This window comes from Artemia sp. Qi Xiang Cuo, chromosome 5 (assembly GCF_049724085.1).
Source record: "Artemia sp. Qi Xiang Cuo chromosome 5, ASM4972408v1, whole genome shotgun sequence".
NCBI classification, from domain to species: Eukaryota; Metazoa; Arthropoda; class Branchiopoda; order Anostraca; family Artemiidae; genus Artemia; species Artemia sp. Qi Xiang Cuo.
The window spans coordinates 48782308-48808730 of record NC_142798.1 but is presented as its reverse complement, the minus strand read 5'-3'; the positions used below and the strand labels follow the sequence as shown (position 1 = coordinate 48808730).

At 35.5% G+C, this 26423-nt stretch overlaps 2 protein-coding genes across 3 annotated transcripts in view; both read right to left on the bottom strand.

Moving 5' to 3' along the window:
• Positions 1 to 15748, bottom strand: part of LOC148952215 (apolipoprotein D-like) — a 48703-nt gene extending 32955 nt beyond the window's left edge. The window contains exons 1-3 of the mRNA XM_089089663.1: positions 15646 to 15748; positions 11957 to 12070; positions 5963 to 6110 (exon numbers count right to left, since the gene is read on the bottom strand). Coding sequence (XP_088945789.1) covers positions 5963 to 6110; positions 11957 to 12070; positions 15646 to 15672 — 289 coding nt within the window. The 5' untranslated portion in view covers positions 15673 to 15748. The remainder of the gene's footprint in view (positions 1 to 5962; positions 6111 to 11956; positions 12071 to 15645) is intronic.
• A 5029-nt stretch (positions 15749 to 20777) lies between these two features.
• ACOX1 (acyl-CoA oxidase 1) overlaps positions 20778 to 26423 on the bottom strand; it is a 207211-nt gene continuing 201565 nt past the window's right edge. For both annotated transcript variants that reach the window (XM_089089661.1, XM_089089660.1), the window contains exons 13-14: positions 23796 to 23942; positions 20778 to 21216 (exon numbers count right to left, since the gene is read on the bottom strand). In XM_089089661.1, the coding sequence (XP_088945787.1) occupies positions 20956 to 21216; positions 23796 to 23942 (408 nt within the window). In that variant the 3' untranslated portion in view covers positions 20778 to 20955. The remainder of the gene's footprint in view (positions 21217 to 23795; positions 23943 to 26423) is intronic.

The window sequence follows — 26423 nt, the reverse complement described above, 5'->3', positions numbered from 1 at the left end:
CCCAACTGCAACCAATGACCTTATCTTGTCAACATTAGAAATCAAGTTCACACAGCCATACCTTGCATGCATAGAGTACTCTCTTGGCCTCTCCAATGAATTTAACAAAGATTTTCAACCCGAGCTTCGAGTTCTTCATTCCCTAAAGGCAAGTGTCAGCAAACTTGTGAATGCTTTTGCGTCTAACTTCATGAAACTGGACTGTATTTGCAGTGTTGTTTTGTTTACCAAACTGGATCCTTACCTGTGAAGTGAGTGCCTGCCTTTAAACCCGACATATGTGGGAATAGCTACAACCAATTCAATACAAGGACTCGTAGATGCTCAAGGGCTAAGTGATAATATTGATCTCTTTTACCAGTCTTGTTGAAAATACTAAATAATCGTAATCAAGCACATCCAAGAGCCTTCCAAGACGCTTTGGTTGAACCAAGGAATGCAAGAAGTTTGAGACCAAAATCTCTAAGGCCACTGTTTGTGAGATTTCCTGTTGTTAAGAGAAAAGTGTTGGCTCCAGAAAATTGACGTAGAATGGAGGTCACAGGTAATGACTGATGTCACTGAGCTTCATTTGGAAGAGGCTCAAGTTGAAGACCTGTCAGTTGAGCAGTACTGGATAAAGATATTTAGTTTGGAGATTCGCAGCAGCAACACCGAGTATCCGTAATTGTAGAAACCCATATCACTGATCTTCTCTTTATTTTATAGCAACATACCAATTAAGTGTTTTTTTAGTCCCCTGAAATTAATCCAAACAAGCATACAAAACAGTTTCAAAAACATCACAATAGTCTCATTTGTTTGAATTAATTTTTGCTTGAAAAACGAAGATAAAACTTTATCAGCTGTAAGCATACCTAAAGCTATCACTGACTTCAAGACGAAGGCAAACGCCAAGTATGATGAAGTGCTGGAAATGACAATTAAACTTTCTTATGCGCTGAGGGAAACTGGAAAGATTATTAGTAAGGGTTATACCCAGCCACCGCAAGGAATCAGACGGAATAGAGAAAGTATCACTATTAAGAGGAGATGAAGAAGTTGAAGCGAAAGATGAAAACTCATACTTCTCTTTATTTAACGAAAGGCCAATCCCAGAAAAAGCAGTTCTAGGTAGTGAAAAAGATGTTATATACATCATTATCTGAAGTAAACAAATACAAATTTGATGCTGCGTTGTGCAACATCAAATCATGCAATCATGTAGATTGTCTGGAAATGTAAAGCAAAATATCCCTTCTTTCTAGGGAGAAAAAAAAGGGAGAAATCAGACCTTAAAATAGGAAATTTAAGGGAATATTGATATAAAAATAGGGAAAATTGAAATCGAAAAGTGGAAGCACTGTTCTCAATTACATATTCAATAATATATGAATCACAGAAATTAGGAGCTTTACCCCATGTGAAATAATAGCTGTAGATTAAAAAGCAACTCTTTAGAATGAGGACTCATATGAAAAGTGCAAATACTATTAATATCAGAAGATTACATTTCAGTCGCTTTATCGACGCCGTAATAACATCAAGTGAAACAGGGATAATGCTATATTGTGATACTTTAGGGGGAATGAAAGATCTTAAGCCGAACTGGCCAGCCATGACAAAAAACCAACAAAGAGAAAAATCTCTAAAAAAAACAAACAAACGAGACTGTAGCCAGTGGAGAGAAAAGAACACACTAGACCCACCACACTGCGGATATTTCGCCTGTATACAAACAAGGCGTCTTGTTTTGTATACAGGCGAAATATCCGCGTTGTTTTGTTTCTGTTGTTTTCTTTTCTCTCCACTGGCCACAGTCTCGTTTGTTTGTTTGTTTTTTTTGTTTTTTTTTAGAGATTTTTCTCTTTGTTGGTTACTTTAGGGGTAAATACCGAGACAAAAGAACCGAAAACCGAGCATGAATAGCATAATTTATTCTGAAAAATAAGCCAGAATAGTGCTGATTCCAGGAATGTTGCGGTATATTCATGAACGTACCCAGGGTTTTTTTTCGGGAGAGGGGTTTCAAACTTTCTACGCCCCTGGATACGGCCTTGGGTATATTATCAGCATGTGAACCCCTCAAGTTTTGAAGAATTAACCACTCGCTTCCATTCATTGGAATTTTTCCAGATAGTTAAATCGTTTATTTTTACTTCCAGTTAAGATTTGGACCATAAGTATTACAATGATACAGTTTTATGTTTCCAAGATTTTCCACTTAAGAAGTGGCACCAAAAGTGTTGTTTTGAGTGCTGTATCTCACTTATGAATGGTAGAATTGATAAAAAGCAAAAATAGTTGAATTTATAAAATTGATAAAAGCACAAAGCAATGAACAAAGAGTTCATTGCAAATCCTCCCTAGAAGCTAGTTAACATTAAAATCTGTGAAATCTAATATATGGTAGAAGTTGCAAAACCCTAATAAATATAAGCAATAGCTATTAAATGAGCCATTAAACATCTATCTACGATGGTGTGGTAGCCTGCTAACGTTTGAGTCGCTTTCTGATGAGCAGACGATTTATGAAACTTACTAAGGGGGCTGGGAGGGGAGTGTACGGGATAGGTTCTTGTGAACCTCCAGTTAAGGGAGGTTCATAAGTTTTGTTTTCATTGCTATATCGCACTTACGAATGTAAAATTGATAAAAAAAAAAAACCACGTATATAAGAGCAATAGCTTTCAAATGAGTCATTAAACATCACTTTTATGAGTTCTGCTAGCCCAATAGCTCCAGCTTTGCCACTTGAGACACGACACCAAAAGTTCGGTTTTTAGTGCCATTTGGAACTAGATGATGGTGGAATTTATATGAAAGACGTAGATATGTGCAATATCTTTTATATGAGCTATTAAAGATCTGTGAACGATGTTCTGGCAGTCTGCTATTGTACCCATTAAGAAAATGCACAAAAAGTGCCATTTTAGTGCCATATGGCACTTGCAGATGGCAAAATTTATAAAAAGCACGTAAATATGAAAAAGAGCTTTTGAATGAGCCATTAAGCATCTCTCTATGATTTTCCGGTAGCCCGTTAGGCATGTTGAAAAAAAAGAAAGAAAAAAAACAACAACAACAAAAAACGGGAGACAGATCAGTGCCACCGATGCAAAAAAGTGATTTACCTTGTTGAGGGAAGGGCACTTTAATTTCCCTGTTGAAGAATTAACTCTTAACCTCCCGTTAAGATTTTTGGAACATAACTATTACAATAGTACCTGTTTTGTACTTCAGAGCTTTTCCACTTAAGAAGCGGCACCAAAAGTGTTGTTTTCAGTGATATATCGCACTTACGGATGGTAAAATTGATTAAAAGCAAGTAGATATGAGCAATAGCTTTCAAATGAGCCATTAAACATAACTCTTAAAAGTTCTGCTAGTACAATAGCCCAAGCTTTTCCACTTGAGACATGGTACCAAAAGTGCCGTTTTTAGTGCCATTTGGAAATTGCAGAGGTTGGAATTTACAGGAAGAACGTAGATATGAACAATATATTTCATATGAGCTATAAAAGATCAGTCGACGATTTTCTGGTAGCCCGCTAGCGCCACCCCTTGAGAAATGGCACAAAAAGTGTCATTTTAGTGCCATATGGCACTTACAGGTGGCGGAATTTATATAAGGCACACATATATGAAAAATAGCTTTTGAATGAGGCATTAAGCATTTCTCTATGGTTTTCTTGTACTCCGCTAGGTCTTGAAAAAACAAAAAAAAACGGGAGATAAATCAATGCTATCCATGCAAAAAAAGTGATTTTCATTGTTGTCCAAGGACGGGGACTGTAAATTATCTGTACAAGGTTTTCGACCATGCTAATTTGAATGGTACACTTTTAATTTTGATCTGACGCAATTTTTGAGGGGTTTCAGGCTTTTTTCGAAATCACCATATATTTTTTTCGAAAAAAAAAATTACTTTTAAAACAAACCAAACTAATTGTTACCATTCCTGAACCAGTGTCAAATGACAATTTTCACTAGGTAGTTTTTTTTTAAATGCGTTTTTCGACTTTTAGTTACTATGGGACGTGGTTCACTCTTTACTAGGTTGCAGCTACTGCTTCAACCATGATCCGAAATATAGGAGGATGGCTATTTAAGAGAGTTTTGGATAGTGGAGTCGTCGTATTTATGCTGCAATTCAAGTCACCAATCAGTAACCAATCATATTCGTTCGCACAAATCCAACCGATTAATTTTTTCACCTTGACACAAGTCTTAGTCTTATGTCATCCATTATCTTGTGACAGTAAAAATAGGGATTACAATTTTGAAAGTTTTGCCCGCATAAGCTCTCTTGATTGGCTAGAAATGACAACTGTAGTCTATTGGAAACTAAATTTGCAGTTTTAGCTAAGTACCGAATTTTACGTGTTAATGTTCGTTGCCTAGAAATTGAAGTCTGGCTAGACACGTGTCTAGACATGGGATTCTAGCTAGACACACATGTGAACGCCACTTAAAAGAAAGTATATTTTTGTTATTTTACGGAAGGTTCTTAACACATGGGGGGGGAGGGCATAGTTGACGCTTAAGGATACGCGCCAGACCTCCAGAAGGACGACCGCGAGTGCGTAGTATATTCCTAGTAAATACAATATGATCAGGACTTCTACGAAAAAAAAATTAACGCTGACACCAGTCAACAAATGTTCTTGAAGTAGGACTATATCAAAAAAGCTCAGTAGACTGTCAATACCTATATCTTTTTCCTTAATTCCATTAATTTAAAAAAAAAACATGTAATGGTAGACTTTAAATTCATTTTCGATCAGATTTCACAACAACGTAACGAAGCTGAGGGCGCTTAAGGCTATAAGAAACATGATCACAAGCAGAATTCACACATTTGGGAAACAAGTTACAGGGCGAGTCCTTTGTTTGATTCATAAAGAACTGAACATCTCGCACATTTTAGAGTAAGGCTCTTGCAGGCAGCTACAACGTGGCCAAGAGACCGACACTTGTGACCGCAACGACGAACAGCCTTGAATTAAAAAACACGTAGAAATTCATAATCAATTTTCAAACCATTCTTGAGCACATATTTCAGTGCAACACTGTCAGAGCTTAACTGTCTTAGAATGTCAATGTCTAGTGGCAGCAGAAACTCCATCACAATCTAATATATTCGATAAATCATAATCATGCTCATTTCCTTTAAGCAGACCGAGGAACTCCTTTTTGATCAGTTTTGCCTTCGAATTATTGAGAACTAACGAAACAGATTTGCAAAAATCCTTAGCGGTCAGATCCTCAATTTTTACAACTAGCTTTTCACCCAAGCATCGCAAGTTGACAACAGATTCATATCCATGAAATTTATCGGCCAATTTTTTACATTTGGCTGGATTATTTACGAATAGAGGCACATTTGAGATAATAAATGTGGTAAAGCTATAAGGGGTGCCATTAGCCGGAGCAATTTGCGTAAAATTTAACTCATAAGGTGTTAACTATCCGTTTATAAGACCAAGAGTTTGTTGAATTTTATTTACCTTAGTGGCCAAACTGGAATATTCAGTCGTTTTAGAGAAAAATCATTCAGTCGTTGAAGAGAAAAATTGGAAAAAGAATTGTTTATTTACCAAAACAGAATCAGAATTTCATCAGATTGTTGGTTGTAATGCTGAGATAGCTGCTACAGTTTCTAAAATCTTCGCAGTGCGCTAGCGCATTGGTCAAAAATAGTAAGATGTATAGGTTACGCAGATGAGCCGTGTGAACCACATTCGCCAACCTTAAACTGTTCTAGTTTTCATGGATATTATCTTTGACTGACTTTGTTGCGTGGTTTTGAATTTCTTGTTCTCCTTTCCAATTATTTCTGAGTTGCCGATCTTATGAGATTCTTAGCTTTCGTTAGAATTTGCATTATGAAATTCAATCGGTTAAAAAATTACCTAACCAGTTAAAAATTAAGTTGATACTGCAACTAAAAGTTAAAGGATGCAGCAGCGTCGTAATTTACCTTGTATTGTAGTAAGTGGCCCATCTGTTGTACCATTTCTACAGGAATAGTCAACTAATCCTCCTGAATACAGAATATCGTCTGGTGTATAAACTGACGTGTCACAAACACAGAAACGCTGGAAATATCCTCCACCAGGTGTTTGTATCTTAAAAAGTAATATAAAAGCTATAAAACAAAAGCAAATACTTATAGAAGGTTATTCGTATAGTGCACTACCCTCTGTGGGAGGACACTCTCCCACAACCCTCAGGGCCATTTTGTTCAACGTAGTCGAAATTTCTGGTAATTATATCTTTGAGCAGGACACTCCCCTCAGAGTCTTCATTGCAAGGATTATAATTTACCCCCTGGGGCCATATATGGTTCTTACGGAAGGAATACACGTATAAACTTCAAAAAGGGTTCATTTTATTCTATATTAAGAGTTCTAGTCCACTTTTTAACCGTCAAAAGATATTTGAGGGTAACGAGCTCCCCCCAACCTTTTTTTCCAAACGCATCCGATTAAAATTTTGAGATAGCTATTTTATTAAAAATAGTTCAAAGATCATATAACAAAATTCAGGTGTCAACGCAACCCCCCAAAACGCGGGGGCAGGCGTTGTAAGTTATGCCCAGGGGGCAAATAGGGGTCTTGCGGAAGAGATGCTCGTGTTAACTTCAAAGAGGGCTCATTAATTGGAAATTGAAAGTTCTTGTTCACTTTTTAAGAGTCAAAAGAGTTTTTAGTGCACCTAGCCCCCCCCCCCCCTCCACGCCGTTATTTCCTCAAACTCGTTTAATAAAAACTTTGAGATTGCCTTTTTTTAAAAATAGTTCAAATACCATATACTGAAAACTCCAGGGTCAACACAGCCTCTCAGGGCCCGGAGGAGACGGTGTAATTTATGCCCTGCCAGAATATATGGATATTATGGTAGGGATGTTCGTAAATACTTCAGACAGGGCTCACTGGATTAAAAATTTAAAGTTCGAGTTCAGTTTTTTAGAGTCAAATGAGATTGGATGGCAGCTAGCCCCCCCATGCCCTTTTTTCCCCAAATACATCCAATAAAAAATTTGAGATAGCCATTAAGTTAAAAATTGCTCAAAAGTCAGATAACAAAAGCTCAGGTGTCGTCACAACCTCTCAGGGCCCGGGAGCAGGCGTTGTAAGTTATGCCCTGGGGCATATATGGTCTTAATGAAAGAGATGATCGTATAAACATTATAAAGGGCTCATTTGATTGGAAATTGAAAGTTCGAGCTCACTTTTTAATATTCAAAAGATGTCCGAGGGCAGCTAGCCCTTCCCCCGCGCCTTCTTTTTTTTCAAATCCATCTTATGAAAATTTTTAGGTAGACATTTTGTTAAAAATAGTTTATAGGTTGGATAAGAAAAACTCCAGTGTCAATTCAAACCCCCAGGGCCCAGGGGAAGGCGTTCTAAGTTATGTCCTAAGGGCATGTATGGTTCTTATGAAAGGGATGCTCGTATAAACTTCATAGAGGTCTCATTTGATTGGAAATTGAAAGTTCTAGTTCACTTTTTAAGAGTCAAAAGAGTTAAGGGCAACGAGCTCCCCACATCCTTTTTTCCCCGAACCCATCCGCTACAAATTTTGAGATAGCCAGTTTTTTTGGAAATTGTTCAAAAAATAGATAACAAAAACTAGTTCTTACGGAAGGGATGCTCGTATAAACTTCGGAGGGGGCTCATTTGATTGGAAATAGAAATGTCTGGATGATTGGATCAAAGAAATTTTGATTGGATGTGTTTGGGGAAAAGGTCGGCGTGAGAGGGGTGTTGGTTGCCCTCAAATCACTTTTGACTATTAAAAAGGGCACAAACTCTTTTAATTTCCAATCGAATGAGGTTTCTTTTGAAGTTTCTATTAGGCAGTTTTTTTTAAAGGCGTTTTTATGTTTTGTTTACTTTGGACTGCGGCTTGCCTTTAACTAGGTTGTAGCAAGCACTGCAACCCTGATGACCGAAATAATAGTTTCCATTCCTGAATCAGTGTTAGATAGCAATTTTTCTCGTTAAGCATTTTTTTTCATACACTATTTTTAGCTTTTGGTTAGTATGGGCTGTGGTTCACCCTTCACAAGGTTGCAACTCTAGCTGCAACCATGATTTGAAAAAAACTAGATCTTCATATGCAAGATGATGTTATATTGGTATTATCTCGATTAGTCTTCATAGTATTATATTATCTTGTTAAAAGATAAGTGTGTTGCGTAATCATGCATATGATAATTTAGTCTTTGTCCAAAAATTAAACTTCAGTTTAATATTTCAGTTACTGCTGAATAGAGTACGTTCTTTATATAAAAATATATCAAATTCCTTTCAAATGAGCCACTAAACAGCTCTCTATGATGTTCCAGTATCCTGCTAGCTGAAGAGAAAGAACGGAAAAAAAGATGCTGTCGATGCAGAATATCGGGGTTACAGCCACTTTTCTTGTTTTTCAAGCCAGTAGATTTTCCTTGTTATTCAAGTCAAAGGATGTTAAGTTTACTACTATATAGGGGTTTCGGACAAAGCGGTTCTAATAGTGTACTTATTGTTATTATCTGACATTATTTTTAGGAGCTGATGTTTCGAGTTAACATAAAACTTTTTGTCCTTTAAATTACCACCCCTGTCAGAACAGCTTGAGTCCCGCTCGCTGCGTTGGTACGGTCATTTACTGCGCCTACCCACTGAAACACCTGCTCGACTTATATTCGACTTCGATCCAACTACAAACGGCTGGAAACTCCTCAGAGGTATACCACGTAGCTCCTATCCTCTCCCAAAACAGGCCACTCTGGAGACGACTAACAGCGCTGATGTCTGGTTCCCTTTACGCTGGCGACGCTACCGAGCAAGATCTTTAAGTAAGTAAGTAAGTAAGTAAATTTTTAGGAGTTATAGGCCATTGTATTTCATAGTATTTGACGTGATTATTTCAGACTAGGTTGCTAGCTAGCGCTGCAACCCAGAAATGCTTGACGAGAAACTTTTTTTCAAAGAAAATTAAGAACAGGAAAAATCTAATGGCTTTTCCTTATTTGGAATAGTAAGAGACGAACCTCAGAGAATCAGGCAGCTAACGAAGTCCAACATGTGCCATGGTTTGTTCTTGGCTAGGTTTCAACTATCTCTACAGCCATGATGCCGATAAAAGTTAAACAATCCATTTATATGTAACTGTACTGATCCTTTATATAAACACGGAAACGAAAAGAGATGCCTTTGATACAGAATGTCGTGGTTTCAGTCGCTTTTCTTGTTTTTCAAGCCAATAGATTTTCCTTGTTGTTCAAACCAAGGGACGGCAAGTTTCCTATCTAAGGGTTTTGGACAAGGCGGTTCTAAAAGTGTACTTCTTGTTTAGATCTAATACTATTTTAGGATTTATGGGGTATTGTAGTTTTTACTATAGAAAGTAATCGTCTCTAACTAGGTTGCCAGCTACCGCTGCAACCTAAATTAATATTTCAGTTACTATGGCCTAGAGTTCGTTCTTTACTATATTCTTACTAGGTTGCTAGCTACCGCTGCAAACCGGATTTAACCAATCCACCCACGCATACACACCTTTCAGTTACTATTGGTTAGAGTTCGTTCTTTATTGTAATTTTCAAGCCAACAGATTTCTCCCGTTATTCAAGCCAAGGGATGGTAAGTTTCCTATGTAGAGCTCTCGGACAAGAAGGTTTTAATAGTGTACTTCTTGTTTTGATCTGACACTATTTTTAGGAGTTCTGGGCTATTGCATTTTTTACTATGGGATGTGATCGTCTCTTACTAGGTTGCTTGCTACCTATTGCTACTACAGTGTTATAGAAAAATACAGTTTTTTGTAAAAAATTGTTTCTATTTTTAAAATAATGTTTATTAATTACGAAAGATTTTTTAAATACATCAATTTCCTTCAAATAAGCCATTAAACACCTCTCTATGATGTTCCAGTGCCCTGCTAGCTGAGGAGAAAGAAAAAAAAAAGATGCTGTCCATGCAGAATATCATGGTTTCAGCCACTTTTTTTTCAAGCCAGTAAATTTTCCTTGATTTTCAGGCCAAGGGACGGTAAATTTCCTATCTGGGGGTTTCGGACAAGGCGGTTCTAATGGTGTGCTTCTTGTTTTGATCTGGCACTATTTTTAGGAGTATTGGGTTATTGTATTTCTTAGTATTGCATGTGATCGTCTCTTAATCGGTTGCTAGCTATCGCTGCATCCCGGATAAGAATAGAAAAAGGGAAACAAAAGTAAACAGAGAACAAATTTATTAAGATATATCTCTCATCACAGGTTGAGATTAGTACTAATCCTTTTATATTATGCTTTTATACTGATATCAGAAGGATATTACTTATTAAAACGGAAGACAAAAACAAGCAATAGGACTCATTATTTTAATATTGGAATGAAAGGATCCATAAAAAGGCGATAACTTAGGTAGTATGGCTACTGCCTCGTGCAAATCGGTGTGTGAGAATTTGATCAACCAAGAAAGTACACTCTCTCGCCTAGAAGTGCCATTTGAAAGAAAAGGTGTTGCATTTTGAAAGAATGCTCCTCTCAAAACTTGTTTGTTTATTCTGATCCTTTTACTTATTGTTTGGGATTTCTTTCTGTTCCAACCATGATCTTTGAACCTTAATTGTCTTTAAACTAATCTAACTATTTATTTCTCTTCCAAGCAACTCTTTAAGGGGTTGGATAAAAAATTGTATAGATCAATAAGGAGACAGCTAAGGAATAGATAACGGTAAAAAGGTAAAGAATACGGCCTTGGACTTTACAGTCCCTACCGGCGGTGCTGATCTCCGTTTCTTGGCCCTTCAGCCAGGAAGTGCAATGGGGAAGGGGGTGAGCAACCATCCTGTGCTTTCGTACACCCTTCCTGTTTACCTTCCTGTTTACCTTCCCCAGATGTCTCCAGGTACCCATTTAAAGCTGGGTCGACTCTGGCTGAGCTTATAGAATCACGCCACTGACCCCCGTCCCAAACCAAATAATTGAGTGCACTAGGATTTGAACCTAATCAAGGAATAGATAGTCCGTAGAAATACAATATACACTTAAATACAGCAATTTCCTTTTAAATAATCTGTTAAGCATCTCTATGACGTTTCAGCATACTAATGAAAAAAAAATATTCTTAAATTGTACACCCTTCTTGATGTAGGTCAGGTTATTTTTTTAATTTTCCATAAGCTCATTTTCAGAAGTCTTTTAACGTCTTTTAACCATTACCTTAAACGAAAATAACATATACCATTCTTGATACAGCTTCAAATGGCGATTTTTCTTCAAAACCAGTTTCTAAAAATCTGATTACTATGGGCCAGATCCTATTCTTTACTAGGTTGTATCGGACGCTACAGCCACGATAAACGAGGCATAGGCGAAGAAACTTTATTTTAAGCCAATACTTTGTAGGGATGAGTTAAAGTTGGTGAAACAGCAAGAAGTAATTTTTACCCTTGGAGATAAAATAAATATCTGGAAACAGCAATATCGAATGTACATATTTATTTTTACCCTATGTGTAGGGATTGTGAGGATAATTTAATTCACTTTTTGACGGGTTTTTTAAAGGAGTTGGAAGGTTTTTCAGGGAGGCTTTTTGTCAAAGCAGTAAAGCCACATTCAAAACTTTCAAACGTGCTACACCTTAGTCAAGCCAATTTTTACCAAACTTCAAATATTTCATTTCCGGCTTTGCATTGATTTCTTATCATCTTTACATTCCTTCCTAATGAACTGAATAACTTTTTTTTTAATCAAAATCTATATATCTTTTTAAAGTATAGAAAAAAGGTAACAAACATATGTTTGTTACCTATTTGTTTGTTCTTCTAACTTTTGCGACGAACGCTCAGATTTTTTTTTCTCGTGGCTTTGTACCACCCATCCCTGTCACGAAACTTACATACGCCCATTAACTGAAAATAAAGCTAAAACACGAATATGAAGAATTGGCTATGAAAATTTCAAGGAAAAGAAACATACCCTTCCAACTTCATACCAAAATCCTTGATATCTCTCATTTGTGTAGTTAGAAACTGGAGGTGGATGACGACATTCTTGAGCAAAAACCGTAGACGCAGCAACGACAGCTAAAATCTTAAAATACAGCTAAGATAAGATATTATTCAAACTAGCAAAATTAATAATTTACATTCAGTACTGAGTAACGCTTCGATTTCTGGCATGTATATGCTTCTATATATAGGTTCTCATTGTAGCTTATCTTCTAACCGGAGGCAATTTGAGTCTTTCTTGATGACATAACGGCGCCACAGACTTATTACAAGCAAACAGGGAAAAATATTAATTCTGCCTTAAAGTACTGAGCAACGCTGATCGTAGGTGGAAGCAATCATGACCGTTCCTTGTTTTTCAGACGTATATTTCATTGTCAATTTTCTTTTTTATTTACTTCAGGAATTTTTTCCACGCCTTTTGCTTTAGCAGTTTAGATTCATCCATCATCTCATTTAATTAATTAAGGGGTTATAGATAACAAATACGTCTTATCGCGCCTTTGTAAAATTACATTTTTTTTTGTTACATGACCTTTAACTTTTACCTGGGCTTGTCCTTTGCTATTATAAAAAATATAACGCCGAACCATTGTTTTTTTTAAGAGTTTTTAATTTCCGTTCGAATGCAACCCCTCCCGATCTTCTAGAACCATTAGTTCGATACGATCACCCCAAGGAAAAAAAAAAAAAAATTAAACACGCATCCGTGATCTTTCTTCTGGCAAAAACTGCAAAATTCCAAATTTTTGTATATAGGAGCTTGAAGCTTTTACAGTGGTGTTCAGATTCTTTTGTTCCTTTTTTGTTTCATCAAGATTCCTTGACTCTTAGGGGGTGTTTCCCCCTTTTACGAAAATCAGGCAAATTTTTTCAGAATCGTTTTCTTTATGGGTAACACTAAAGTTAATGAATCTGATATATTTGGAATCAACATAATTAGTCATTTCTTTTGATGTATCTATGGATATAAAAATTCTGTTTTGGTATAAAAAAAATTCTGTATTGGTATAAGTGAATGACTGATCCTGGTCATAAGGAGATGTGTTAAGAAAACAATTCTTACTTGATAATATGCAAAAACATTCTAGTTAACGTATTTTCCAGGGGGAGCACCTTTATCGTCACTATTTTCATTGTTGTACAATTTTTTTTAACAAAATTGTGAAAAATAAACAGATTTCACTGCATTTATCCGTTTTTCAAATAGTCTATATATGAAAGTTAAACATCATCACTGCCATCTACCGATAAGATGCAAATAGGCAAATATTGATAAATTTAGGTTAAGTTAGGTTAGATTAGCTAAATTGCTCTTGGGTGTTTGTTTTATAAACGATTTTCAAGACTTGGAGAACAGACAAAAATATGAAAAATGAGATTGAAAAACTGGAAAACAGGATAAAAGTGAGGATAAAGGTGCTCACCCTGGAAAATATGTAAACTAAGATGATTTTGCATATTATGAAGTAAGAATTGTTTTCTTAATATGTCTCCTTATGACCAGTACTGGTCATTCACTTATACCTCTGCTTTTTAGAGTTTTGGTTACTATTGTGCCGAGTCGTTCCTTACTTACAGTTTGTTACCATGAACTGTTTGAAAATATTTGAAACTATTTGCTGGTTCGTGGGAATACATGATTCGACTTGAAGTTGAAAAACAAATCCAGTAGCCAGGCCTTGAGGCTGATCTTGGTTCATAAGAACCTCTGATTTGATTTAAGGTTGAAAAAGAAATCCTGTAGCTAGGTCTATTATGTAAAATTCGTTGAAACAGTTTGTTGGTTTGTTGGAACACCTGATTCGACTTAAGGTTGAAAAATAAATCCAATAGCTATGCCATGAGGCTGATCTTGGTTTGCAAGAACATCTGATTTGATTTAAGGTTTAAAAATAAATCCTATAGCTAGGCATATTATGTAAAAATAGTCGAAACTATTTGTTGGTTCGTGGGAACACCTGATTCGATTTGAGGTTGAAAAATAAATCCTGTAGCCAGGCCTTGAGGCTGATCTTGGTTCATAGGAACATCTGATTTGACTTAAGGTTGAAAAAAAAAAAAATCCGGTAGCCAGGCCTTGAGGTTGACCTCGGGTCGTAAGAACATCTGATTTGACCTGAGGTTGAAAAATAAATCCAATAGCTATGCCGTGAGGCTGATCTTGGTTTGCAAGAACATCTGATTTGATTTGAGGTTGAAAAATAGATCCAGTAGCCAAGCCTTGAGGCTGATCTTGGTTCATAAATACATCTGATTTGATGTAAGGTTGAACAAGAAATCAAGTAGCCCGGCCTTGAGTTTTATCTTGGGTCGTAAGAACAGCTGATTTGACCTGAGGTTGAAAAAAAACTTGTAGCAAGACATACTATGAAAAAATTGTTGAAACTGTTTGTTGGTTCGTTGAACACCTGATTCGACTTAGGCTGAAAAATGAATCCAGTAGCCAGGATTGAGGCTGATTTTGGTTCGTAAGAAAATCTGATTTGATTTAAGGCTGAAAAATAAATCCTTTAGCTAGGCATATTATGTAAAAATCGTTGAAACTATTTGTTGGTTCGTGGGAACACCTGATTCAATTTGAGGTTGAAAAATAAATCCTGTAGCCAGGCCTTGAGGCTGATCTTGGTTCATAGGAACATCTGATTTGATTTAAGGTTGAAAAAAAAAACCAGTAGCCAGGCCTTGAGTTTGACCTCGGGTCGTAAGAACAGTTGATTTGACCTGAGGTTGAAAATAAAACCTGTAGCAAGGCACACTATGAAAAATTATTGAAACTGTTTGGTTCGTTGAACACCTGATTCGACTTAGGTTGAGAAATGAATCTAGTAGCCAGGCCTTGAGGCCGATTTTGGTTCGTAAGAACATCTGCTTGACTTGAGGTTGAAAAATTAATCTTGTAGCTAGGCCACTATGTAAAAATCGTTGAAACTATTCGTTGTTTCGTAGGAACACCTGATTCGACTTGAGGTTGAAAAATAAATCCAGCCCGGAAGTCCATATTTATTTGCAACATAGAAATTTACAAGTACTGTTTTTCTTAACTTTGAAATTAAGAATTAGTTGGTTTGGAATTCAGCAATCAAATTGCGAAAATCGCTGGGGTTTTTTTTCCTCATTTTCGACAAAACTTATTTACATCAACTATCGGCTGATTTGCATCAACACGCTTCTTCCTCAAAATTATTTAATTGGACAATAGAAAACATACTTTTTTTTCGAGTCTAGTTGAAAAATAGTGGCGATGATTAAGTTGGTTTTTTAACGTAATTCTTTTTACACCATGATTCAAATAATTTGCACGATTTCCAAAAGTGTATGATTTCTAATCAAAAAAAAATGCAAATTTAGAGATTAAACGAAAATAGTAGAGAGCATAGATCATTTGTTTGCAGCAAATCAAGAATTTAGGCAAAGCATTTTGGAAAGTGTGCTAAATCACACGAGGCTTGAACACTTTTCAGACCTAGCACATAAATAAAAGTAACCTGCTTAGTTTGTATATTTTTATAATATCGTTTTATATACATTTTTTTTCCAGACCTTTGATCTAAGCAAAATCTAATTAGTAGTGCAAATCCTTGGCTCTTTCACTTTCCGTTATGTAGGATATAAGAAACATTAACTTGCTTAGTGAACAAGTTTGTTAATACTTACGATACACTTAGACATCCAGGTTTCCATATTGTACTTTTACTACAAAATTAATATTTAATCTGATCATTTTGTTCCCTAGAGATAGGAAGTCTCAGAGATTTATTGATAAGGTTCATCGCATACTTAGATATGAAAATTATTGTCATGTCATTATTAAATTGGGAAATTTTGAGATAATCTATAATTTGGATTTATTGTCAAAATGGACTAATACACATGTTCAACAGCGTGATATTGTATTAAATTATATACGCATATACCTTGTAAAACCCAAAAATTATTCGGTGTCTTCGCTTAGCAGTTCAAGCCTTTTGCCCTAGCAGGACCTTGTTTTTTTCTATTCTAGTGGATATATTTTGCAGCAATGCTCGGAGTCCCTAAATCATTTTTCAAAAAAACAAATAATAATAATAAATACATTTACAGCTTTAATCGACAAAAAAGAAGCTTTTCTTATGGAAGTAAAGAGCAAAGCTGAAACATAAAACGAGCACAAATTATTGCTTCACAGATTACGCAATTAACTTTCCTCAAAACCAAAACAGTTTTGAGCTTCTTTTTATAGTTATAACATTGAAAAAATAGAAGAATTCTGTTCAATAGAATCTTGAAGTGTTGAGATTTCAAGGAATTGATATCATTATATATTAAACATTCAATTTAGTTTCAATAGGCCTTACCAGCCATCTTGATTATTATAGTGACTTTTTTCGTTGATGTTTTGAAACAAAAAACCACACCTTTTAAAACACATATAGTTTTTCAATAAAATATAAATAGAACATTAGCCTTTAGAAAGTTTGAAGATGGAAAAGGAGTAGCAACCAAACTCCTGTTTGTAGCAATTTCTGTTCGTTTCAAGTTCAACTTGAGTATTCATTTGAATTTCTGGTCGAATTGGGATTTATTTGTTCATCAGTATCCGTTACCTTTATGTTTAATGTGATTATTTATTTTAATTTCTGTTTGTTTTAGGTTTGATGCTCCGTTTGGCAATGCAGGGCCCAGGGTTCCATCCCCGCCAAATCGATGTTGGGCGACAAGCTTGCTACTTGTCCCTCTAAAAAAGACCCAACACATGAAATATTAATTTGACGCCCTATGTGCCAGCAAGGCACTGGAGGATATTTTGTTTTCTTTTTTTTGGCTTTCTTTATTCTTTGATAGTAGTTTTTAGTCGTTTTAAGCTTAAATTATTGTCGGACTTTATTTCCGCCAGCCTCCCGTTTTAATATGGCTCTTTACTTTTCATTGAAAAATGTTGAATTAAAATCAAGTTTCCATCAAGCCATTGGCCAATTGGAGAGCCAAAGGCAAAGCTGGCATAAGTCTTTTTCAGGATTGTATAAGAAACGATGTCATTTTCACTTGTTGTTAGATTTTGTCTAACATCCATCCATCCATCCTATGGTAAAACTAAGGTAGATAGCCATAAAACTAAGGGATGATCGAGATTTTTGGTTTGATTCATGACGGACAGTTTTAACTGGATTTGTATGCAAAACGGGGAGACTGAATTTGCTTGGACTCACAGGCGAACAAGTGACCCGAGCCTAATAGGCTTGCCCGCCTAGAGTCTCAGGCGGATTACCGTGTTTTAGGATTGGCACACGGCAGAAAAGTCCCTTGGACTCGCAGGCGTCTCTAGGTGGGCAAGCCCACTTAGTCTCAGGCAGGTTGGCAAAATTTTAGAATTGTCAGAAAGAATTTTTTTTAAATTAATTCTTTAAGAAGGTACTAGATATAGCGATTTCCTTTCAAATGAGCCCTCTCCTAATATTCTAAGATCACCAGTTCGATACGATATTCCTTGGATGAAAAGAAAAAGCGAAGAAAAAAAAAAAAAAGGATACACGACAAGTGCTTCTCATGCAAAAAAGTGGTTTCCCTTGTTCTAATTCTTCTGCTGTGCGTTTTCAAGTATGATAAGCATGAAATGTACAATGGTACATTTCTTGTTTTGCTCCAACGCCATCTTCGAAGGGTTTTAGGCTCTTTTTTTTAAATTAAAATAATTTTGATTTTGATATAAATTTTAATGTTTAATATTAATTGAAAATATATTTTTTCTCGTTAGACAGTTTTTTTCGGAAACGTATTTTTAAATTTTCACTTACTGTAGGCCGGGGTTTGCTCTTTACTATGTTACTGCTGTTGTTGCAACCATAATAATTTATTTAGTAATTTAGCGTAAAATTTTTATTGCAGAGAAAAGCAGAAAGGCGCCCACCGTGCATGCATATTCTTCATTTATATTACATGTATATTTATGAATGAAAATGTTCTTCTATTCTTGAATTTAGTAAACAGTTATACTATTTAAAGCAGAAACTTCCGATTCGTAGGATTAACAAACAGATCTTCTTTCTATATATAGATACGATACAAGGCCGTACCCAGGGGGGGGGGGGGGGTTAGGGGGGTTGGAACCTCCCCTGAAATGTTTGCTTGACTCGTAAAAACGTAACAAAAATGGATATAAACAAATTTTGTATGCGTTTTTTGAGTTTTTTTGTGTAAACCCCCCACCCCGAAAAAAAAACTTTGAGTAAAACCCCCTCCGAAAAAAATACCTGGGTACGGCCTTGATAAGATAATTGCCATTTTTTTTACTTTTCAATGATAGCATCCTGTGCTAGTTAGGGTTTCTTTTGACAGTAACTCACTGAGCAGATTAGCCTGACTGATTTGAAAATCCTCTGTCCTGCTTATACTCCTAGCATTTTTTATCACTTAAAATTGGCCTGAGAAAACCCAAGTAGTTGGACTGATCTTTAGTGGTGCAGTGGGTTTGACCTTAGCTTGGTGATACAGGGCCCGGAGATCGAAGATTGGTGTAGCAACACACTGTAGGTTCTATGAAGGGATCTTAGTAGTCAACAAGCGTCCGTTAATCAGATTACTTACTTACTAATAGTTGAATTAGCTAAATTTAATATTTTATCCAGTGACTTTGAGCAAAAGTTATTATTTTCGGCAGAAAAAACAGTAAATTTAAAAAAAAAGGTTTATCCCTCAAGGCACTCATATGAAGGTGTAGTAATTAGGATGTTATTCCGAGAAACATTTCCATGGCTAGTGATCTTCAAGTGGAAGACATGAGGGATTTAAAGAATTTGAGATGGATTGGAACTATTCTTTTTTTTTTTTAGAAAAACATAATTTCTGCAACTGCCGACTCTAAAATTTTATTATGCCAAGGCTAAGAATATCAAATTTCTTCGAAGCTTGTTAAAGTCCCGTGGTATCGTTTGCATCAACACTAAAGATAAATTAACCTCCCATGGATTCTCAAAAAAGCCGGGGTGAGGCTATAGAAACCAAAATAAAGATTTATAGAAATTCTTGGAAGGTAGCCAAAGAAGAAGCAGAATTAGATCTAATTGAATAGAATTAGACAGAGGAGAAGAGTTTGCCAATGTGTTTTGCGGCTCTAGCAGAAAATGGCCAAACCTGATCTCTTTGTATCATGATAATCATCCCATAGTTCAAACAAGAGTTTTCAAGCTCCTATTTGCCCCATTGACATAAAACACACGCACTGCCATCTCGGTCATCAAAAATCAAAACACATTCCTGAAATCGCGATAATGATACATACTGTCTTGAAAAATAAGGGGTATATTTATCAATTTCACAGGCTTCGCCCATTGATTAGGCCAAGAACCGTAGATAGTGCAACTAATTCAATACATAATCCAAATTTGAGTTGGATCAAAGTATACGCAACTCGTGTTTTTAAAGTTTTTTTTCTACATAGAATATGTTTTGATTTTGGATGGCGGGTCATTGTTCATCTACCAGAATGAAATAGACCATTAAACACAAAGACCCTGAAACTATTTTGTTTTTGTATTGTTATTTTTTTAACCTGATTTTTTATATCAGACAGATCCTGAGGCACATTAGACACACTTTAGCTGATCTGTCTTGCGTGTCATACTAAAAACAAAAAATAGGGTGAAACTAAAACTCTTTGATATAGGCCAAATTCCGCCTTCTTTTGCTTTTTTCTTTGAACCCAATGCTGAGTTGTAAAGGATGAATACAGAGGCAATGTAAATCCAATTTCACGCTGACCATTTTCATAGGTCGCCAATTCCAATCACTTACGAAAACAAAAAAAAAAATTAGGAAGACTGTTCCTTCTACTTGATCAGAACTTCGATCATATTCTCACGCAACTCCTTGCTTCTCTAATTAAAGAAGAAATTATATTAACGATACCATAACATGAGTTTGAGCTTTGCAATCAGTTCTCTCATAAGCTTCAAAATATACTTTTTTTCGTCGCAGAGCCGTTTTAATAGCCAAAAAATATCGAGTTGTCACCATATTTCTTAAAAAAGTAGTTTTTTTTTTCAAAAATGAGATCAGACACTTATAAGTATACTAATTTATAAAACTAAACTGATGTCACAATTTCTCAATATTATTACACTGAAAACTTGCTTAGAAACGGCAAACACTAGATGGCATTGTTTTTTTTTTTATTTATTTGTTTTTTTGATAACATGACTAGTTTCTACTCTTTTAAGTTACCTATACTCCTAGCATACATATTATACCAGTAATTCACATACAGGGCCGCTTTTCTTGACAGAAAGTCCTCTCAGTCCATAATTTTATTGGTTTAAATTATCTGGGGTATTTACGCAAATTCACGGGCTTTCCATACAGACTCATGATGTCACATATTGAAGATACTCTACTTCAATACTGGAGTCTTTCCACAATTTTAACAACTCAATTTGAAAATTAACCCAACTCTCTATAATCTTTTGTAAAGATACGGCACAGATGCAAACAAAAAAAGTTCAAGATTTTTAATCTTAAACATTTTTTAAGATTTTTAAAATTAATCTTTTTCTATCAGCTCAATATTGAAAAAGAAAGAACCAATACATTCCTTCATTTTTCAAAAGTGCATCAATAAAATCCCATTTTTTCCTTCGGATTTGCTTTCGTGGTACCGGGTCCATTGAAGCCCCAATCTCTAATAGGTATTTGGTTTATTTGTTGCACTTAGAATTAGATTTCAGAAACTATAAATTTTCGTTCAACGAGAATCTATACTGTATTTATTGTGTGTGACACTAGAACTAATCGAAATAAAGATATGAACTTTTTTTTAACTTTTTATTCATAAAATATTAATTCCAATGGTGAACTCCTTTTCACTTTCAGAAGAAAAATCGGAAGGTATCCCAACAATATTCCAATATATTAACGCTAAATTTATTCCCGATACACGAAGCTTGAAAAAGCTGAAACCAAAAAACCCAAGTTTAAAACCAAACTTAAGATTACTCATAGATGAGCATTCATAAAAGGTTTAAGATAACTTTGGAAAGAGCTGTGAACTTGGGTCACATTTAGTGGCGAGTTTTTGGCCTCCTCCATCAGCCTGTTATATACATCGCCATTTGCCACTCCCAAAGTTGAGTTTAAGATTTCGTCTCGAATATCGAAGGCATCAACGATGCTCACAGCGTTTGGCCGAATTTGTTCAAAAAGGTAACTTTGACGAGATTGCAGACCAACAATGTCTAAGTCAGACAGCCCACCAAACTGTAAAAGAATGTGGATATCTTAACGTGACAAACAACAAAAAAGGAGAAAAAGAAACAAGCTTCATACACATTGCATTAATATAGTAAATCTGCAACTCAAATAGTAAAGTTGAAAAAAGAGGTCATACAGTTTCTACACATAGATTAGCATAATTATGATCTTCTTCGGAGATACAAGTAAACAAGGGTTTCTACAAACAAGAAAAATAAATATGCACAAACTTGAACATCTTAACGTCATAAAATTAAGAGCAGGTCCACATCCACCCTGCATGAGATCCTTTACTAAATTTTATCAACAAAATGTACTTATTGAACCTATATATTCTTCAAGTTTCGCTGTTCTATATCCTTGTACTAATTTTTCATTTACATTATTTAAGTCTTCAAATCCGGCATTTTTATGTGGAAGGACAATAGACCCCCCCCCCACCACCACCAAAAAAAAAGGATGAAGAAGAAGCTGCCAACTCAATGGTCACGATAAACTATAACAAAAGCTACGGAGAGTTAACCTGAGGCACTAAAAGTTAACAGCAGGATATGATCCAACTAACTAATTCAAACGATTACCATTCACATGTTTAGAAGAAATCTAATGAGACTTTCCTATCCCATAGCTCTCGGTAGCATGTCAAGGTTACTAATCCGCTAAGAAAGATTACTTATCCTTAGGATCCCCAAGAAAAAATAACGTCAAATCTTGGGGGCATTTCTACCCTGAAGGGGCATGGATTAATTCCAGGACCAGTTACATCCAGTAATTCCACAAAGACCCGGACGAGCAAAAATACCCAATGTCATGTTATCTTTGATTAGGTTCTGTTTACCTTACAGGGTATATTAAATTACGCGCGACATTGTTCCTTTTTCTTAGTTATCCAAATCGTTTCCCCAATACGTGCCAACATATGGATTTGATGCTATTTTTGTTTGTTGTTGATTTCACTGTGGAAGTTGGGATGAGCCAGATGAACAACCCTTTTAACACCGCTGAAACCCACTCCTAGTAGCACACAAACTTAGACTTTGCTTATCTAATTCAAAATACATAATCACACCATGCATTCTCCCTTTTAAATTATAAGCTAATTTGCCGAAAAAAAAAAAAATACTTGTAATTTACCTCCGTTAATAGAATAAAGAATACAATGAAGGAATTTTCTTTAACGCAACTTAGCGTGCTAAACAAACAAGTCAATTTCTCTTCTGGAAATGAAAATATCAGAGCTGAATAAAATATTCCATACGAGAATTGACTAACTATATCGTCTTAAAAACTTTTCTAAGCGGGTACGATGGAAGAAGCTTACAAGCACTACTTTCAAAGTAAAGAAGTGGAAATAATCGTTTTGGCTTCAAAATAACTCAATTATTGTACATACCATCTAAAATAACGTTTGGCCATACAAAGTTCCCTATTGAGCTAAAAACAACGAACATAGGACACTATCTTTGAAGCTATTGCCCGAAAAGACAAAAAAAAGACAAAAAAGTGCAACCACTTTACGACTGATGTTATGATGTTAACAGATCTTTCAGGACCACCATGTTGCAAAATACTGATATGTTACACAATGAAATGAGTATGTAGTAATTCTAGCACATGTGCCGGTGATTTTTTCAGGGGGGGGGGGATTTAATGGGGACCCCAAAATCGTCAGAATAGTGAAAAAAAGGCATAATAGGAGAATTATATGAAATGTAAAAATACGGGCGGGGTTGGAAGTCCTCTTAAAAATTGTTAAAAAAAGGGCAAAATATATGAAGATTCTTAGGAGATTACAGCAGATATATATATATATATATATATATATATATATATATATATATATATATATATATATATATATATATATATATATATATATATATAGCCCTAGGAATGACCTATGGACGGGTGATAGATACACTTATCTATCAGCAAATGAAATGACATAATTTTTATACAATCCTAAAAAGGGCTTATCCCAGATCAGGATTTACGATTCTTGGGCCTACTTTCCGATATTCACCGTACCAAATGCAGCGCAAAAAACAAAAGAGCAGACTCAGGAAGTGAAAACTGCTAGCTTTGGGAGGTTGAACCAAAGAGATTGAAATGTGACTAGCGTTTTTTCTTAACAGAGCACCTATATCTTTTAAACAGCTTCATGCAATTCATACGAAAAACTTTCAAATTGACCAGGCCTTAAAAAAAGTAAATCTAGTTAAGCATTAAGCAATAAATACTTTGAACCAGAACCTTTCTTTCGTCTTTCCAGATCCCCTTGCACAGCGGCTCAAAATAGATACTTTTGACTTTATTCTTGATAAGAAACCGTATAAGAGTAGTATAAGAAACCGTAAGAGAGAGAGAGAGAGAGAGAGAGAGAGAGAGAGAGAGAGAGAGAGAGAGAGAGAGAGAGAGAGAGAGAGAGAGAGAGAGAGAGAGAGAGAGAGAGAGAGAGAGAGAGAGAGAGTGAGAGAGAGATAGAGAGAGAGAGAGAGAGAGAGAGCACAAGCATTCTCTTCAGAGTTTTAAATTGTAGAAAACTAGGGTCAGCATCTTATATTATTATTTAAACATTTTCTTACCATAATGAAATCACCTTTGTAGGCTAGAATTCCATGAACCAGATATAAATCTCGTAGATGACAAATAACATCTCTCGTGGCTTGTGAAATCTTTATTGATGCTACCTTTTCATTGAAGTTATGAACGACAAAGTAACGAGAGTGACCCTAAAATGGAGAGTAGAATGCAGGTAAATAACGCAGAAACCATGGATCTTATGTTTTGTGCTGTAGTGTTTTATTCATGCCTATGTTTAACTGAATAGGAAGTTCTCCTTAATGGGTCAACACAGGCCTTAATATTGGAGTCACAGAGCATCGACTAAAAACCAAGTTATAGGAAAATTTGCCACGCTTCCATTGTCTTCCATTGTCATTTTTCTCAATAAAACAACGCTTATAATCGGGTCTCGGTCATGATTTTGAAAGATTTACAAATACTATTTATTTCTGCAAGTTAATGAATGCACAAAAAAAGAAACAAAATTAGGAGGGTTAAAGTCACGAGGAGCTGGTGCGTATATTCTGAATAAAAACCCATGCTCAGAAATTCAGACTCCCAAACTCTGTACATGAAGCACTTCTTCCGTTTCTCATGAAAGAAATAATATACTAGTTAGTAAACTAAAGTTCTAGAGGTTTTCCAAGATTCAAAATAAATTCCCATATTAGATATTATTTATGATATACCTGTAATTTATTCTCATATAAAAGAGTACTGTATACATAATCCTTAATTAACTGGACTTAACATTAATCTGTTTTATTTTCATTCTTATCCATTCCTCCTTTCACAAGGCCATATCCAGGGGGGGGGGGGGGAATTACCAGATTTGACCCCCCCCCAAAAAAAAAAAAAAAAATTTTGGACTCGTAAAGACGGGAAATATGCATGTAAATTTAGTTGTGATACTTTTTTTATACAGCTTACGGCTTTGGTACTCCTATATGGAATATTCTCTTGAACAAATATGGTAGCAGAATTTGTACTTATTTGTTACAACACGACCAGGCATTGGCGATTGTGTGAATAATTTTTTTCTGTGATGAAAAGAAAACACAAAAAACAACAGTTCACGTCATGTCGATTTTTATTTTCTTTGTGGGATATTTTTTTTTTTACTTAACAATTTGAAATTTATTACGACCTCCCTTCTCCTCGGCTATTCTATGGACAACAGGTTGCTTTTTTTTTTTTTCCCCTGTTGCTGGACAATCATGTAAGGGTGCGCCATCATTCTTAAAAAATCTGTTTAACGTATCATTCACTATTTTAATTTTTGACCTTTTTTTAAGTTTTTACAAGCATTTTGGAATATCTCGACTGCTGTGCGCACCCCTCGTAGTGACAGAAAACCCAAATTGTTCAATATACGATAGAACTGATGTGTTATTTTGAAATAACGTATTTTTCATATTGTTTGGATTCTGATTAAATAGCATTTTTGGAATTTTTCATTGCAAACAAGAAGATTTAGAAAGAAATACTGCATCAAATTCACACAAAGTATAATCTTTTATGTTAGAACAGATATAAAATACTAAACTGACTTATTTTTATTTAAACTGCATGGTTAAATAAAAAAAAAACCTGAAAGGAACGATGCAATCCAACAAAGTTCAGGGTTAACAACAAGTTTTACTGTATTAATAAGCACCACCATTCATTAAAATACTTATAACTAAATTGAAACTTTTTGAGATACACAGTTTACACTTAGTAAGACAGTATGTTTTGAGCTAAAAAACAGTTTCTATCTTTACACTACGTTCAGTTTCTCTGTTTCATCCAACTGTTTAACTTTTATTTTAATATACAGTTATATCTTTATGTTACCTTGATGCGCCATCTTTGGATGACCAGACTTATAAGACCCTCTCTTAAAGAGCAATAGTTAGCTACTATGAGTTAATTGACAAGACCCTTGAGTGTGAGAGTAAACTTCCACAATAATATATACTTTGAACGGTATTACTCTTTTGTAGGCTAACGTGATAAGTAGCTTTAATCGTTATATGTAAGTCGTTCAACATATACCGAGCGTAATATCAGAAAGAAATCTCCCATATCCTTTTACAACGTGATAGATCATGTATTTTAGCAGCAGAGATAGGTAATGTTTAGATGATTACGAATTAAACAGTCTCAGCTTATCTACTACTACTACTACTGCTACTAACAACTCACCGCAGCACCATGCCGCCTGTGGCCAACACAGCTACGCACACTCCTCCTCCATCCTAATCTATTCAAAGCCTCCCTTTTTACACCCTTCCACGAAGTTCCCATTCCTTTAAATCTTTCTTTACGACGTCCTCCCACCCCAGACGAGGACGACCAGCTTTCCGTTTAGCCCTAGAAGGTTGGCAAAAAAGCACGATCTTCGGCAATCTGTCATCCTTCATCCATACAACGTGCCCTAGCCACTTCAACCTTTCTTTCATTATAGCCCTAGAAAGCGAGATTGAACCGAATTTTTCGTACAGCCTACTGTTTGAAATACGTTGAGTCAGCCAGGCACCCAGAACAATCCGTAAGCAATTTTTCTGGAAAACATCTAGAAAATCTTCATCCGCTTTTTGGAGCGCCCATGAGTCAGAGCCACTGTCTTATCTAATCTTATAGTATAGCTTATTGTCATCCAAAAG